Raw genomic sequence first — 18,039 nt, forward strand, 5'->3', positions numbered from 1 at the left:
TTGGCACGGCCAAAATATTCAACGAACTCTACCAAATGAAAGTTTTCTGATCTTTGTTGTGAGTCCGTCCCAACTCCACAAAAGGCCAAACTGGATGGGTATGGGAACCTAATAGGGCCTTAAACCTTCGAAGAAAATAGTCCAAAAAAGTAAATGAAAGTGTGGGGGTAAAAAGAGAAAACATATATGAACTACAAGGACTCCAAATACAAATTATACACTACCTACCGACTAACTTCTCTACTCTACTTTCTTCTCTCAACTGGTGAGTCTTCGCAAAACTCATATAAAACCCCCACGGCACCACCACAATCGCCGCTTCCACGACTTGACCCGAATCAGACGCCAGAGCCATGCTGGGCGGATGCTGTTGCTTTGACGGGAGGAGCTCCGACGAAGGGTCCGATTTGGACCCGGTCTTACTGGTCTCGGGCATGGGTGGGTCCATCCTCCAGACGAAGAAGAAGAGTTTCGGGTTGCAGACCCGGGTCTGGGTCCGCCTCCTCCTTGCTGATTTGGAGTTCAGGCAGAAACTATGGTCCCTCTATAATCCTGAAACTGGTACCCCAACACCACACCCCCTGCTAGTTTTTCGATATGTACCCGGAAAAGATATGAGATTGAAATAATATTTGGATTATCTACTATTGTAGTGTTTTGGTTTCTCGAAATTAGAAAGGGAAAGGAAAAGTCTAATCAACCAGAATCAACCAAGTTTTTTTAACTGGTACGATATGTACAGGTATTTGTACGTTTCGAATTTAACCCTACCATTAGTTTTTTACTGGTACTGTATGTACGGGTATTGTTACGTTTCGGATTTAACCCGACTATTGTTATGTTCCCTGCTTCCCACGTTAAGAAATTTAGCTTAAAACACATACAGTATTACTTAAGAAGAGCATAAAACAAGAAATAGTCCGGTACCGACGAGTCTGAAACCAACCAGTCAAAAAGGGTGTTGGGCTATAACTCCAGGGCATCGAATTTGATAAAAAAATGGTATGTATGGGCCGGTACGATACAGGATTCAAAACCCTGGAATCAACCAGTCAAAAAGGGTGTTGGGCTATTTGGTGGTCTTCCTTTTACTAAAACTGAAACCATGTTTTTGCGAAGACAATGTTAATTCTCACTTTGTAGGTGAAGGGAGAAATTTACTGGTTGGAAATTTTCTAATGGACTTAAACGTGCAAGATCTTACTATTATGGACTTCACCCCATTTGGATGGTGAGAAAGGGTTCGATAAGAAAGGGGAGCTCCTTTAGGTGAGAAAGGGGAAGAGCCTATTAGAAAATTCTATTTTTGCACTTTTCTCTCCATTTCTCACCGAAATTTTCAATTCAAATGAGTGATTTGGCTAGAATCCATAACCCTTTCTTTTCTTATGATTATGATATGAAATCCCTCAATCGAAAGGGGCGCTTTTGTGGGATTGGAGGGGAGGGGAACTTGATTTTTTAGTTGGATGATGTTTTCGTTAGTGATAACCACTCAAAATGTCATAATAATCTCTGTAGTTAAGATTTAAATTTTACAAGAAGTCATGCACACTCATTGCAATGAAGAAGAAGATTTATAATGGATAAAGAAGAATACCCAAGACATTTAACTGAAGTAGTTGCGACAGGTTGAAAAATCAAATTTGGAGCCTTTTTGGTGCAATATTGGCATTACAGTTATCTTTGCACGGCTTCAAAAGAGAATGACACCAAAATGGTCAAACAAATCCTTTTCAGATGGTCTGGACTCTGGACTTGCAGAGTAATGCTTGGTTTTTGGCCCTGATACTCCTTTCATCACTACAAAAGTTACTGGACATTTGCTAACTTTCTTGTACCTTTTAGCGGATTTGAGCTCATAGTGCTTTTGAAGAACAACAAGATGGGATTGGGATCGGGTGCACTCCCATTATTTCTGGATTGTCTTTCTTTCTTTCCCGGACATTTCCCTAAATGAATTTTAGTATTTTACTGTGTATTTATGGGGTCTCCTGATCCTCAGTTCTTTATTAAGATGGTGACTTACTGGTTTAGTACATGTCTTTCTATTTGATGACTTTCCAAGTTGTTTGTTTGTTGCCTTCACAAGTTTTCTTTTTAGCGAGTTATGTACAGCAGCATAGATGTAAACTCGAGTTGTAACATTTTAGGTGTAAATTTTGTATCTTTGGATGGAGAGTGGTGTAAACTGTAAAGGGGTGGGGATGATGAGGTTAGGGTATTTGTAAGCACAAGGAATATATGAACTATCGTGTTACAATCCACAATATGTTATGTTACAAGATTCTCTACTTCAATTTATTATGTCCATCTTTCTTTTACCATTATTGTTTCTCATTTGTGGTCTTGTTCTTCTTTCGCTGCCTAATCATTTTACACAGACATGCTGTCCATCGGAAGGGACATTTGATTGAACCACTCAAAATTTATGATCCTTGAAGATTACTCTAGGTCAATCTCTTGGAGCATCTCCAACCCATCTCCATTTCTTCAAAATTGAGGATGGTTTTCCAAAATGGAGAATGAATGCACTCCCACCCAGCTTCATTTTGGAGAATCAAAATGGAGACTGGAATTTGAATGTCCAAATTTGGAGACCCATGGAACATTTAGAGACTCAATTATTCGAAATGGAGATGTTAGAATTCCTACTTTACCCTTTGTGCCTTATGAATTTAAATTTCAGTACCGGCAATATCCGTTGCACTTCTTGGTATACGTACATGTGTGTTTATACGTATACACACACATATGTATGAAAAATGTATGACTTCATTTAAATAGATGTAATGTTAATGTAATTTACACCATTACACCATCTTGGTAAGATCTTTTCAATGGGACAAATATTGGCCATTTTTAATCAAAATTTAAACTTTAAAGAATTGGACGGAAATTTTGAAAAGAAGTTTATAGTGATGAAAACGAAGATTGTGGATTGGAGTTAATGTGAATAGTTGCATTCTCTAAACTTATTTTTTGGAGATTACACATTATTTTGAGTTGCGAAAATGGAGAATGTGGGAGATGGGTTGGAGATGCTCTTAGTATTTGGCTTGGCAGGCAGTGGCTTTATTTCATGTAGCCGTCCTCAATTGATTGGGACATAAGGCTCAGTTTAGTTTGGTTATGACAACTAGGTGTAGGCCTTCTTAATTGCCCCTTAATTCATTAAAATTCAATTTGTCTATGGTCATATGGTAAGGTTATTTATTGAGGAATTTGTCTTTGGGGGTTTTCAGGTTACACAGAATCATTGGACGATAGCACAGAGATTGTGGTCCCTGAAGATGATTATGGACTGTATGCAATTGATATTTTAGATCCATCATTTGTAAGACAGATAGTTTCCTTCAGACCTTTCTTTTGAGTACATAATAGCTGCTTTATATTTAGCCGACACAGGAGTAGTATTCCATGCAGATATATAGAGAGGCAAAATTATCTAACATAAACTGGATATACTACTTTGATAGGAATCTTGATGTTCTTCTAGAGTCATAGTTTTAGCTTCTACTTTAAGGATGAGCAGATATAAGCTGCTACACTATTAGCTTATCTTCAAATGTTGCCGTTATTGTTAATCCAGATTTCTATTGTGACTGGTAACTTCTTGTTAGTAATGCCCTATGAAGCACCGACACCTCTAGACATCGAAGAATTGCAGTGTTAGGACAAGGGGGACACCTCGGAGATACGTACGGGACACGCCACGTGGTGTGTCCCATATTTTAATATTAAATTTTGAGGGGGACACCGCTGGGGACACGGCAGGGCCCAAACTGCAATTTTTTAAAAAAAATTTGGGGCTAAATTATAATTTTATAAAAATTTCTGGGTGTTAAACTATAATTAATTAATTATTTATATATATAAATAAATAAATATACACGTGGCGTGTCCCCTGCCTTGTCCGTGTCCCCATTTTTTTAGAATTTCCGTGTCCCGGTGTCGGTTTCGGTGTCCGTGTCCGTGTCCGTGCATCATAGGTAATGCCATTTTATTAAATTGTGAGTGGTATTTGGAGCTATAATTCCAATTTTCAAATCACAAACTTGAAAATAGATAGGAAAATCGTGATTCAAATGACTTTCAAGTTGAGGATACCCGACCTTTGAAGTGCCTTGATTATCCACTATTTAAGGTGCTTGATGTATTATAATCAGTCATTTTGATCTGCGACAAAGTTGTAACCCTCTTCTGTTGGAAAGCGACCTTAGTTTTAGATAAGCACGGTGTCAATCTTTTGTCATATTCAACTTGTTGGTTTTGTACTGTAGCAACCAAATTGCTTTTGTGAGTGTTCAAAATTTGATACATTCTGATGTATCTTGCTCGACATTTGGTTTGTCTTAGTAGTAATGTATTCCTGTGATTGTTTTGCATACAGTTGCTTCAGATATTGATCAAAGGAACACAGAATGTTCAAATTGACAATCTTCCGAGCCAATTTCTAAGAATGTTCTAAATATTGGGAGGCGCTAATCGGGCAGAAAAAGGGCGCCTAGGTGTTGGACAACCCCCTAGCGCCTAGGTGGGGACTAGGTGGCCAACTTTTAGAACACTGATTTTTAAGCATATTTTTTAAATCATTCATAAGATCCAATGTTTGCTATTCTTGAGTCTTGACTCTTGTGGAAAAGAGTTGAACTTTGCTTAGCATTGCGTATTGGTAGTTATTTTAGTGTGATCATCGACTTATCTATTTTTTCCTCTCATTTTTTATGTTATTTATATGCTTATGTGTATTTTTTTTTCTTTATTTCAGTTCGTGAAATTAATACATTTAACTGAGGTATACCATTTTCATGATATGATTGATATGCTTATTGGATGTGGGTATAAGAAAGGAACCACGTTGTTCGGATATGGTTATGACTTCAGGCAAAGCATCAGGTTGTTCTTTATAACTGTTTTTAAGGCTTAAATTTGATTACTTTGTGGCTTGTAATGACATTTTCCTAAAGTTTGATATACGATTTTTTTTTTTGGGTCTGCAGAATTGACAAGTTAATGGATGGCCTTAAAGAAAAGTTGGAAGTTGCTTACAAAGCTAGTGGTGGGAGAAAAGTCAACATAATCTCACACTCGATGGGTGGATTGCTGGTGATGTCTTTCATGTCACTCAATAATGATGTAAGCACAATTCTCCTGGTGGCTTGTAATAAGTGTGTGTGTGTGTGTATATATATAAACTGCTTATTTTCCATGAGGGACATCAGCAATGATTAATGCTTTGTCCAACAGGTATTTTCGAAGTATGTAAATAAGTGGATCTGCATTGCTTGCCCTTTTCAAGGTTATTTTCTCAGCACTGCAAGTTTGGTCGTTTAGTAAATATTTTATATTTTCGTAGTTTTTGTCTTTATTGAAAATGGTGTTGGTTACTCCCAGGAAGCTTAGCCTTATGCTATAACTCTGTTGATTACTCGTTATCATGGATAAGTGGTCTTATTCACATGAGAGGGGCTCTGCTGTTAGCACCGAACAAAGATTTAATTTCTTCTCAGTTTGTTATGTTTAACACTGGAAGTCAAACTTGAGCGGTTGTCCAATAATATACCTTACCCGTCCTGAATGTCTACTTAATTGGGTCCTCTTCTAGTTTCATCTGCGGACAACATAAATATATACATCATCTCAAATGTGTCTAGTGAATGCAGTCATGATTAGGGCAAATATGCAAGACTCAAGGCTGACCCCTGGTGTCCTACATCGATTTCAATTTCACTTCTTTCTCCTGCAGTTACCTTTTTATAGCTAAAACACCTTCATGCATGTCCTGTATCACATTAATACACCACTTTGCCACTCCCTTTTCCTCTAACATCCACCGTACGATTTTTTTCCTCTAGGATCCATATTGTATTTAAAGGGGAGAGCACCCCGGTAAACATTCATGTTTGCTATATCTTAGAGAATAAAGGAGAATCTATGTATATGTGTATCATAGAAATGTTATATACATATTTTTTTGTTATGTTACTTCCAGATGGCGGTTTCTGCAGCTAAGATATTCCAATCTTCCTTCTTCTTTCCGTACTTCTCAATTAGTCTTCTTTAATCTGTGCTCTTTAAAATTCATCTGATGACCTTAGCATTGTTGTATGCTGTTCAAGCTGTTTCAGGTATTTTCCTTCATTTATTACTTTAGCATGCTTCAATATCCATTCCCTTGTATACTTAACAGGTGCACCAGGATGCATCAATGATTCTCTCTTAACTGGGTTGCAGTTTGTTGAAGGCTTTGAAAGCTTCTTTTTTGTGTCAAGGTGGACGATGCATCAACTGGTAACTTCCATGTTCTCGTTGCTAGGAAACTTCTCCATATTCTTAGGGCCTCTTTGTTTGCCTGGGATTGCACATCGGATAAGACTATATATTCAAGGGAACCACATATCTAATGTTCGGTTGATTTTTTTGAGTTCAGGATTAAGTATCTGTCGGAGACTCGGATATAATGTCTCACAAAAACAAGGGAAAATGACACCTCAGTTAATTTGATATTATTTATCTTGTCATCCAATGGGATTACATAGCTTAAGGGATTATATATACCTTCACTATTTGTGCAGGCCCATACAGTCCACAAGGCCGAAAATTAAATGTCTTGAGGAAGTTTTTTTCCTCCTCTTTTTGAACTGCTAAACTCATCCTCAGCTTAAGTATGTGAGATTGCCCGCTTAGGGGTTACATTGGAAGTTAGTCTGTGGGTATTGAAAGATGTCACCCTACTTATGCTATGGTAATGTCATCAGTTACTGGACTTAAAGAGTTGCGAGCATGTGAACAAATCTTACTATCTGATAGATTAGTGACCCTTTGAAGTCAAGATTTGAAACTTCAGCTCATTTAACTGTGAAAGTCATTCAGCTTACTCTCTACAAAGTGTCTTTCTAGTTTCTTTAATTCAACAATGACCTGTACATCTATATAGCCTTCACGTAGTTGTTTGTGGAATGATGCATAGGATTTATCTTTCTCTCGTGGAAAATGATCGAACAAAGAAAAGAAGGAATAATGGAGTGGACTAAGGACAAATGAGTAATTCCAGCATCTGATCTTGTCAGAGGAATTGAACACAAATATTGAACAAGGAGCTTTTAATACCAAAATGATGAGAGAATGTGTAGAAGATCAGGAAGTTGTTGAATAATGTGATGAAAGAGAGTGGGATTGCATTGTCTCCCAGCTTGGAGGGAATTGACTGTTTTTCTGTCATATGTTAGAAGAAGTGAAGAACCTATTACACCCCAACCCCAAACCACCCCATTACAAAGGAAGGATATCAACCTCCACTCCAGGAGTTGAAACCACAACCTCATTTTATCAAGTGCAGGCTGCAGCTACATAATTCATTGGCTTGAGTCATCTTGTGAGGCCGGTAAAAGAAGCTTTTCAGTGCACGCATCACATTTTCTAACCAGATGTAGTTTGACTTTTGTGACTCTGTACCCGATTCACCGTCTACTTGCCCTTTACGCCCAGTCATTATTGGTTTACATGCATAAAAAAATGCTTACATCTGTTCTTGCATGCTGCTTTCAATATGCAGTTGATTGAGTGCCCATCAGTTTATGAGATGCTGCCGAATCCAGAATTCCAATGGAAAAAGCAGCCAGAAATTCAGGTGTGGCAAAAGCAAACCAAGGATGGGGATATTTTTGTCAATTTGGAATCCTATGGCCCGATTGAAAATGTTGCTCTCTTTGAAGAAGCATTAAGGCATAATGAGGTACTACCTTTTGACATTATCAGCTGAAGGAGAGAAATCTCTGATGTAAACTCATTTGGTGTAAAGTTCACTCAAGTGAACAACGACTTCATTTTGCATTTTGTCAATCCGATTTGTGCTATTTCATTTCATTAATACATGTACCTTTGAGGAAAACTTTTGTTTAGGCAAATGTATTAAACAAGAAATCAAAGGGGGGGGGGGGGGGTTGTGGTGCGTGTGTGTGTGAGTAGGGCAGATCCTTTGGATGATGTGTTACAAAAAGGATTATGCTTTAAGGTTAATCCTGAGCTTTAGTTGGTAGATTAATGTCTGTGATTTGTAGCTTCTCTTGCCCACCTTAGTGCTGAAAATTTTACTGTAGGATCTGGGGTTTTTTGGTGTTGGGAAAAGATTGTGGTTTTTGGTGTCAGATGCTTGTCTTAGACATGCGTCCGATAGTGAGATCAGAGGGTCCTATTGTTTCTTTTTCTTTTCCCTTAAATCTTTTGATTTAGACCCTTCTGGAACTTAGAAGCCCGGCTTGCAGGGCGTCCATTTGGTTCCAAAACTTGCCTTGCTCTTGTGACATGCTATGTTTGCTCTCTCCATTCACCACTGAAGAACACGCATGGTATATGCTAGGACACTCTAGTTAAAGCTTATGGAAGTCTTGTTTTTGTGATCGTTATGGTTGTCGGTTGATCAATGACTCATGTAACTGGTTCAACCATTTTGGTAGATCACTTCTGTGGGTAATCTGGAATGGAATGACATATTTGAATGATCTAATGACATGTGTGAATGAAGGGATTTATTGTTTTTATTTATTTATTATAATTGGAGTTCTGTTTTGTTATTTGAAAACAGTTTATGTTTATCTGAACATCAGCTGTATATAAAATAGATGTACATATGTTTTTTAGCGTGTCCCCAATGGATCGCATCCTCCATTTGTTTTTGGTAATTTATGTGTCAGGATATGGTGTCATTGTTGTGTCGCGTGTTTGCTTTTCAGATTGTGGTTTTTATGCATTTCTTTGCTTTGACTATTGATTGTCTATCGATTGCAGCTAAGTTATGGTGGGAAGAAGGTTGCTCTGCCCTTTAACTTGTCTATTCTCAAATGGGCTACTGGCACTCGCCAAATTCTCAATAAGGCTCAACTACCCACAGGGATCTCGTTCTATAACATTTTTGGAACATCATGCGATACCCCTTTTGATGTTTGGTAGGTCGCTGAACCTAATTTTCTATTTTGTACGCTTTAAATATGCTGAAGGCTTCGCTGCACATGGTTTTGAGCATTTATTAGATGGGTAAAGCTGGCCGTAGAATAAGCTAAACATAAGTAAATCTCCTGGCCATTACTGGTCTTTGTCTTGCAGGCAAATCATGAATACCTAAATCTAGTCTTAGTCTGGTGTTTTGTTGAAATGAATGTTCTGGAATGTAGTGGTAGAAAACCTTTGTGCCAAATACCTCAGGACTATGTATCCCAGTATCAATGTCTAGGTTCTGCCTTTTCTTTTGATTGTCTCAAGTATCTTTCTTTAGTTTGTCTTATTCCTATTTGTTTAGTATTTAGATAAATCCTAACTAATCTAAACGTCCATGACACCAATAACAGATGTGTGAGGGCTTCATATTCTCTGCATAGTTTGTAGTATGTACTGCTATTTTAATTTTCGAAATCCTAATTTCAGTTTAAAACACTTCAGAAAGCATTGCTGGAGAATTTGTAGGAAATAACTCTCCTTTTTTACTCTCTTCTTTCAGAAACTTCCCTGTGAACTATTGAAGTACTTTGGTGAACAGATTTGACTGTGTCACCAATTTAATAAGACAACAAAGGTCATACTTGTACCCGGCAAGATTCTTCTGTTTCTCAGTATGATTGTCTGGCATCAACTTTATTCACTTTTATCAGTTCTCCTATGACCTACCCACCTAGTTCTATGAATTTCTCTATGAATTCCATTGCTGGACCATCCACTCATTAAGTACAGCAGATATGAGTCCTGATTAGCCTTTGCATATTCGTAGCAAAACTGGAAAAGAAACATGGTTATGAAAGTGCTTTTCAGTGCCCTTTTTTTTACCATTATGTTTTGGTTTTGCATGATTTGTTTATCTTGGGAGAATGGAGATGCATCAGTCACTAACATAGTCACGCAAGTCTTGTTGTAAGCACATCTGACCTATGCATGTATCTTGCAGCTATGGTTCAGAAACTTCTGCAATTGAGGACTTGTCAGAAGTATGCCACACAATGGTATGTAATTTGATTGCTCACCTGTGGCATTTAAGAAGCTACGGTTAGTCAGCTTAAGTAGGTACTTTCTAGGCCTCAAATTTTCGAGTCCCACAACTGCTGGTTTATTGACATAGGACAGATTTATGGAACTTATAATTTTTTCTCGTCTAAAACAGGTTTTGAGGTAGATTATTAGGGTTATGGAAAGCTAGTTTTAGGGTTTCCTAAGTCAGAAGGGCCATGAACGTTCTGGGTCTCTACAGTCTCCGTCATTTGAAAATCTTCGCATGATTACTACCTATAATTGACAGTTTATTCTAATTCAATCATGTTCCACATTTGGACTCTTGGTCTAAACTCTGTGTCTGCACTAGAACTTGTTGCGGATGTGAGCTATAATATCGTGAAATGCAGGCAAGAGTGGATTCTAATTTATTATGTTTTGTCTATTCCAGCCCCAGTACTCGTACGTTGATGGAGATGGAACTGTTCCAGCTGAATCAGCAAAGGTGCTCTCTCCGACCAACTATTATTTTTCAGACTTACCTGAATTTAGAAATGAACAATGACGAGTACCTTTAGTAGCAGTGTGAAAGTAAAATCCTTTTTTTTTTGGGTTTTTTTGACCTTGTGAGCTCCAAAAAGCCGAGCTCCTTTGTGTTGGTGATTTCGCGATCTTGGGTTTTCCAGGCCTTAAAGAACTTGAATTCATAAGTAGTCAAACAAGTGTTTGGGTATAACTTATGCGTGACAAGTGATGTTAACACCTGGGGGTATCCAAAACATAGGACAGATCATCACCTTGGGGTATACGGAAAATAGGACAAGACATTGGAAGGTAATAAAAAAACTAATATTTGGTGAAAGCATAATAATTGTTACTGGTCTTGTATTCGTTTGTAGGCTGAGTAATCTCCACCAGAGTAGCAGTGAGGGATTTCTAATACAGTAATACCACATCTCTTTTTTTTTTGGAAATTGTAATACCATGTATCTCATACTTCAAGGTATTATTGGTTGTCTACTTGATATGCAAGTCCTCCTCTAATTTTTGCAATCTAAGAAGCACGGATACTGGCATGGGACAGGACACAACACGGACATGTGTGATGGTTTTAGGACACTTAAAAGTATTGCCACCTACAATAGGAATCTTGGTGGTTTTGGGTGGGGAAGTATTACTTGGATAAGTGCGCAAAGAAAAAGAAAAGAAAGAAGGAGAAGCAAAAGAGAGAGAAAGAGAGAGAGGTGTTTCACCCTCGCAAGAATCAGACGGTTTCTACAAGGAAGTGTGATAGAAAACAGAGACGGAAAATACTGATGTTATTTCTGAATGAATTACAATGAGGTGAGTACACCTTTAAATAGAGTAAAGCTACGCCTAAGAAAGGAAGATTATAAGATTTGATTACGATATGATTACCCAATGATTATGCTATGATATGATTTGATTATGATACGATTACCCTATGATTATGCTATGATTTGATTACGATACATGTCCTAAAATATCATATTACAAGAAGTTACAGAATATATATATTCTAGATATAGAATATATATTCACACCCCCCCTCAAACTCAAGGTGCGAGGGCAGAGAGCACCGAGAGTTTGTTAAGGAGAAAGCGGAAACGAGTAGTGGTATGGGTCTTCGTGAAGAAATCAGCCAACTACAGTGTGGAGGAGACGAAGGGTAAAGCAATGGTGCGAGATGTTGGCGTATGAAATGACAGTCAATCTCAATGTGCTTCGTTCGCTCATGGAAGACTGAGTTGTGGGCAAGCTGAATAGCACTATTGTTGTCGCAGTAAAGAGGCGTAGGAGTAGTAACAGAGACCCCCATATCGGAAATAAGCTAGACGATATTCAGCTTTCGCGGTGGAGCGAGCAACAACAGATTGCTTTTTGCTTTTCCAAGAGATAAGAGAATCGCTTAGAAAAACACAAGAGGCCAGAGGTAGATTTGCGGTCACTGACATCACTTGCCCAGTCAGCATCAACATAAGCATGGAGGGTTAAGCTTGATGTAGAAAAAATAAGAAGACATTGATGAAGGGTACCAGGAAGATAATGGAGAATACGTAAGAGGGGAGGGCAGCCCAATGCGTAGTCCAAGGAGCAGAGACAAACTGACTAACAATGTGAATTACATAAGAAATGTCTGGTCGAGTAACAGTAAGATAAACCAAGCAGCCCACCAATTCGCGATATTCCGTAGGATCCTCAAGGGGGACACCATCAGAGACAGAGAACTTGGCATGAAGTTCAAGGGGAGTATCAACAGTTTTCATATCCGTGAGACGAGCACGGTGAAGAATATCAGTAACATACTTGGACTGTCCCAAAAGATACCCCTGAGGAGAGGAAGCAACTTCAATACCAAGGAAATAACGTAGTGGGCCCAAGTCTTTCATTTTGAACTCACGGAAGAGATGACTTTTGACATCAGCAATAGTAGCAGAATCAGAACCAGTGATGATCATGTCATCAACATAAAGTAAGAGAAGTACCAGGCCATGAGAGGTGTGACGGAGAAATAGAGCGGAGTCATGCATGCTAGGCGTGAAGCCAATCTGAAGAACAACATCCTGGAAGCGTGAATATCAAGCGCGGGGGGACTGTTTCAAGCCATAGAGAGCACGATGCAAGCGACAAATCATACCGAAAGGATGAGAGAAGCCAAGAGGAGGCCGCATATAAACCTCTTCAGATAGATTGCCATTGAGAAAAGCATTCTTTACATCCAACTGAGAAAGAAGCCACTGATGCACTGCGGCCGCTGAGATCAAGGTGCGAACAACGGTCATGTTGGCAACAGGGGAAAAAGTTTTCCATAATCAATCTCATACTCCTGAGAAAACCCATTAGCATCTAAGCGGGCTTTATACCGTTCCAAAGAACCATCAGGATGAGTCTTAACCTTGTAGACCCATTTGCAACCGATTAGATTCTTACCATCTGGACGCAGTAAGTTCAGCTTGCATGGCATCCACCCAATTGGGATCATTGCAAGCTTCTTTATAGGACCTAGGCTCAAAATAAGTGTGAATGCGAGAAAGGAATGATTGATAAAAGGATGAGAAATAGGTATTAGTAAAGCCATATTTTACCGATGGTTGACGATTGTCGCGGATGGGATACCAGCGAGCAGGCGGATCAAGATCCGAGGAGGTAGATTGGGGAGCAGCTGTAGAAGTTGGACAATGAGTGTAGACCTAGGTGATTGGAGCATGGCGAGGTGATGCTGAGGGGGCTGTAGAAATATCAGATACCTCAAGAGTGGAGGTGTACTCTTCGGGAGGCACATCCATATCCATAGGAAATGGGTCAATATGGATCAAGTCTTCTTTGGCTATAGGAGCAGTGCGAGGAGGAAGAGTAAAATTGGGAAGACGCTCCAAGAAGACAACCATTGGCTGTGGTAATACTAATAGGAAAAGCAGGTGGCACACAATTACTAAGAAGAGACAGATAAGGTATATGATGAGAAGAGCGAGAATCAAAGATCCAAGTGGTGGGTTGGATACCTGAGGTGGGAGAACCACGCAAACCTGAGTGAGTGGTAGTCATGGCAGAAGCTTGGGGAGAACTCCCTCGAATGGCTTCCATGTAAGCCTGATACTACTGAAATTGCTCATAATTAAACTCTGGAGGTGCACTACAGGAGGCTGGTGCTGCCAAGGCTGCAAGAGGGCGAGCATACTGTTGTGGTGCCCGAGATTGATGTAGGGTGTGACAACTAGATGACTGAGTAACATTTCGTCTCTTTGGCTTGGGACGATTAGGGCATTGATGCTTCCAATGACCCTTTTGATGACAATAGTTACACTCATCTTCAAGAATTTGAGGGCTTGGCTTGGCTACAAATTGGACAGGATGAAATGCTGGAGTGGGCGAGTGATGTGCTGGATATTGACCAGATGGAGCAAACGGAGCAACAAAGACAGATTGTGAGGGAGGTGCAAGATTAGCCACTTTGAACCGCGTTTCCTTAGCGATAAGCTCATGAACAACACCATCTATTGAGGGCAATGGAGATTGATGCAAGATAGCCCCACGAAGAGGCTCAAACTGAGTCTGAAGGGCCATGAGAAACTGAACAAGTCGTAGCTCCTCACGAAATCTTACATAACTATCAAGTAGCTGCAAATCTGAAGGTTTCATAAGAGCTAACTGATCCCAATAAGTAGTCATTTCGTTATAAAATTCTTGAATCGATTTATTGTTTTGGCCCTTTTGGGTGGTATTTCGGATGGACATTTCAAGCTCATATCGTTTAGCAAAATTTGATTCAAGATACAGAGCTTGTAGATAATCCCAAACTTTCTTTGCTGTGTTATATGTAGAAAAATTCATGCCAATACTTGATTACACAGAGTTGTGAAACAAAGTCAAAATCTATGCATTCCCTGTGTTCCATTTTCCCAAGGCAGTGGCATATCCTGGGTCTTTTGGATCAGAAGTAGGTAGCGTAGAACCGTCTACGTATCCCCACATTTCTTTACCAACAACAAAATTTTTCATCACATGAGTTCAATGGGAGTAGTTATTACCGGTCAAACGAACACCAATAGCCTGATTTTTATCGCCATGATGCTAACAGAGAAACGCAGTCAAAAAAGAAAACAGAATACCAGAGTACCAATCTGCCTTAGATTGGTTCGTCGAAGCTGTAACAGAGGTCGCCGGAGCTGCTAGAGTGCCGACGAGTGCTGCTGGAGGTTGTTAGAGTGTGGGTAGGTCACCGGCGGTTGGACAGGGATGGGTGTCAACTGCTGTGGGTGTTTTTTGTGATTCGGGTTGTTGAAAAACAGAGAGAGGGGGAACGACAGTAGTTGATAGAGGGAGAGAGATCTGAGAATAAAAGACTGATCGAAAAGCAGGGTTAGGGTTTCAGAACCCGCTCTATTACCATGATAGAAAACAGAGACGAAAAATACTGATGTTATTTCTGAATGAATTACAATGAGGTGAGTACACCTTTAAATAGAGTAAAGCTATGCCTAAGAAAGGAAGATTACAAGATTTGATTACGATATGATTTCCCTATGATTATGCTATAATTTGATTACGATACATGTCCTAAAATAGCATATTACAAGAAGATACAGAATATATATTCACACGAAGGACCGCATCCCAAACCTCAATCACAATGACCTCAGGCTTGTAAAACTCAATTCATTAATCACCTCTCTTCATAGAAGGAAAGATTACATCCCAATTTATAATCTGTGGGAAAGACTCTTCTAATTCCTATAACTGTAAATGAAATGAACCTAATTAATGCAGACGTCCAACAAGATATGTGAATGAACCTAGATATAAATGCATACATTGAACCTACTGACAATTAGATGCAAAGAACTAAAAATGTGTGTAATGCGAACACTGAACAAAGAATTTGTGCAAATGAACCTAACTAAATAGTAAATGCATATTCATGTACTGGAAGTCCTATGTGATGACCCTTCAGTAGCCCCACCCATGAGTGACCCCATGACTAGAGCCTTTCTGAACCTATCAAAATACCCTTGGCCACTTCTCGTGCACCACATCGATGTGGGCATGCCATTCCTCCAAAAACTAGGACATGGAGACGTTAGGAATACGCCAAGTTTCAAATATATTTATAGTATTGATGTATCTTAGGAGTTCGTATAAAAGTTTAAAGCCGTTGTTTCTATGAAATGTAAATATATACAACAACAGAACCCATGAAATGTTAATATATAAAATATGAAATAACACATACCGTATTACTATTATAAGAGCATCTGTAGTAGAATAAGCATGTTGAAGTTTGTCCCACATCGATTAATTATTTCCTCCAAAACTAATATATGAGCCTGGGCGGCCTCTCCACTCCTTGCCAATTGGTTTGGAGTTGGATGCTTTAACATGGTATCAGAACTAGGCTTTCGGAAAATTTGTTCCCCATTGTTTGTGCATAAGTGCACCGTTGTTTGTTGTGATCCAAGTGTTATGGATCGTTTGTTTACCTCTCCACGTGCGAGTTAGGAGTTGCACGTGCGGGGGAGTATTGGAGTTTATCCCACATCGGTTAATTATCTCCTCAAAAACTAGTATATGAGTTTGGGCGGCCTCTCCACTTCTTGCCAATTGGTTTGGAGTTGGATGCTTTAACAAAGAAAAAATGAATAATCAAAACTTGCCACATCAGATTTTGATGATTCATTTAGAGGTTGCTAAAGTTAGTAATGTCAAGTTCCACATTGATTATTTTTTCCCATAATCAAAATTAGTTGGCAAAAATTCAAATCTAATGGTCAGTTTTTTTCTTCCTAATCTAATGGTCTACATTGAATGACATAGTAAATAAGTGAAAGTGAAGAGCATTTGTTAGAATCCATAAAGTGATCAATATTGTTAAATGTACAACCTCTTGCCAAAGTGGAGAGTGAGTTTAATCTACCAATAAAGCATTTGCTTTGTGGAGCGTGAGTTTCACTTTCTCATGACGGTTGTACTTGATTGAGAAGATGTGGGGTTCAATAAATTTGGAAGGTTGCTAGTTTTGATTGTTCAAAGGCCATAATTTGATGAGTTGTGAAGTTTGGTTATGTGAGCTCTTTTTTGAGTAAATGTGGCTAACCTTATCAACCTTTTGGTTTTGATTATTCCACTACGGATGCTCTAAGGACACAAATCGAGAGTCATTACACAAGTATTTGTGAACTAAACAATGAAAGTTTTTACTTCCGGGTAAGTTTTAGAAACTGCATTTTAATCTCCTAATGTGTCCTCAACATGTTCCTAGAGTGTCTGCAACGTACTTGTCTTAAAGTTTGTTTGACAAGTGTCCAAAAAGTGTCGTGTCGTGTCCGTATCCGATACAGACACATATACGTGAAGCCGGTAGATGTGTCCATGCTTCTTAGGTTGTCCAGAGCCGTCATCCCCTTGGAATGGTAGTTCAATTACATATCTTCTCCAGCCAATCAAACCACCACTAACAACTAGCGTAGAGATTATGATAACTGTTTTTGGTTACTGCTCTTGGAGGAACTTGGTTGTTATCTAGGGTATAGTGCATACAACCAAAAGATCAAAAGTTTATTGTGTCACAACATGGTTATATTCCATCATAAGTGGCCCAAACGCACCTCGAAACATAACTGCTACTCGAGCCAAGATTTCCGTAAGAGCATTTACTCTAGCGTTAAATGCTTCACTATTTTTCCTTACTATTGAAATAAGCAATTCTTTCCGTAATTTAAACTGCTCTACCAATGAACTTGGGGCCTGGCTCAAGTGATAAAGAACGCAAATGGCTTGGTTCATTCAAGGGTCCAGTAGCATTTTGTGTTGCATTTAAGTTACGTTACTTAACTTTCTGTTTATATATCTTGCAGGCTGATGGATTCGATGCAGTTGATAGAGTTGCAGTTTCTGGAAGTCATCGCGGACTCTTACGTGACAAGAAAGTGTTTCAGCTTATTCAAAACTGGTTAGGAGTTGGCGATAAGGCGAGCAACCATAAGAAAACTTCCAAAGTGATGGATGGTGGTTCGTGTTAAATTGTTTGTGTAAAGATTGAACTGATATGAGATGTTTAGAGAACATGTAGCGGGCTCAAGTTTGAATGTATTCACCTATGTATAGTAAAATAGTATGCGTTGGTCTGTAAACGTTTTCTGTAATGTATTACTATTGTTTTTATTTTTGGGGGTTTTATCTCTTCCTGTAATTTGTACCCAGTTCAATTTTTCAGATTCAATGTCTCAGGTTTCATTTGTATATATTTGGTTTTTTTGACACTATTTGGTTTTTTTTGTCAATATATTTTGGTGGTTTTGTAAGGGGAAATTATGAACTTATGTTTGAGAGAAAAGCAGAGTTGACTCTTGGAGCCTATTGGGCCCATGCAGAGTTCATGTGGTTATCACAAGGAAATCTGACGAAAGATGGGCCTCCTGTTTGACGAAATAATATACCGAAATCTTGTGATATATGAAAAAGTGAATCCGAGACATCCATTTTCTTTTATGGACACTTTCATGTATCCTACCGGGTCCCAATAATATATGGCATGGCATAGTA

General features: G+C 38.9%; 1 protein-coding gene across 3 annotated transcripts; it reads left to right on the plus strand.

Moving 5' to 3' along the window:
- Nucleotides 1-224: 224 nt before the first annotated feature.
- Nucleotides 225-17,759, plus strand: LOC131327209 (phospholipase A(1) LCAT3). 3 transcript variants are annotated; one of them, XR_009200234.1, is made up of 12 exons: nt 234-561; nt 3,246-3,337; nt 4,772-4,899; nt 5,004-5,139; nt 5,251-5,302; nt 6,194-6,294; nt 7,559-7,738; nt 8,791-8,948; nt 9,938-9,992; nt 10,430-10,483; nt 10,665-10,812; nt 17,352-17,367. XR_009200234.1 is itself a non-coding variant. In XM_058360255.1 (11 exons), exons 1-11 carry the CDS (start codon nt 354-356, stop codon nt 17,514-17,516), a joined length of 1,329 nt encoding a protein of 442 aa, XP_058216238.1. In that variant the 5' UTR covers nt 225-353; the 3' UTR covers nt 17,517-17,759. The 3 variants fall into 3 exon arrangements, 2 of the variants coding, with proteins under 2 accessions (XP_058216238.1, XP_058216239.1); XM_058360255.1 differs by lacking the exon at nt 10,665-10,812 and having other exon boundaries at nt 225-561; nt 17,352-17,759; XM_058360256.1 differs by lacking the exons at nt 10,665-10,812; nt 17,352-17,367 and adding an exon at nt 10,878-12,363.
- The last annotated feature ends 280 nt before the right edge of the window (nt 17,760-18,039 follow it).

This window comes from Rhododendron vialii, chromosome 5a, assembly GCF_030253575.1.
Source record: "Rhododendron vialii isolate Sample 1 chromosome 5a, ASM3025357v1".
Classification (NCBI taxonomy): Eukaryota; Viridiplantae; Streptophyta; class Magnoliopsida; order Ericales; family Ericaceae; genus Rhododendron; species Rhododendron vialii.

Bases quoted from the DNA above. Each gene is read 5' to 3' on its own strand.
- LOC131327209 (XM_058360255.1), top strand. From the start codon at position 354: ATGCTGGGCGGATGCTGTTGCTTTGACGGGAGGAGCTCCGACGAAGGG. The intron at 3,338-4,771 runs GTAAGACAGATA...TCTTTATTTCAG, and splicing joins ATATTTTAGATCCATCATTT to TTCGTGAAATTAATACATTT. The intron at 10,484-17,351 runs GTGCTCTCTCCG...TATATCTTGCAG, and splicing joins TTCCAGCTGAATCAGCAAAG to GCTGATGGATTCGATGCAGT.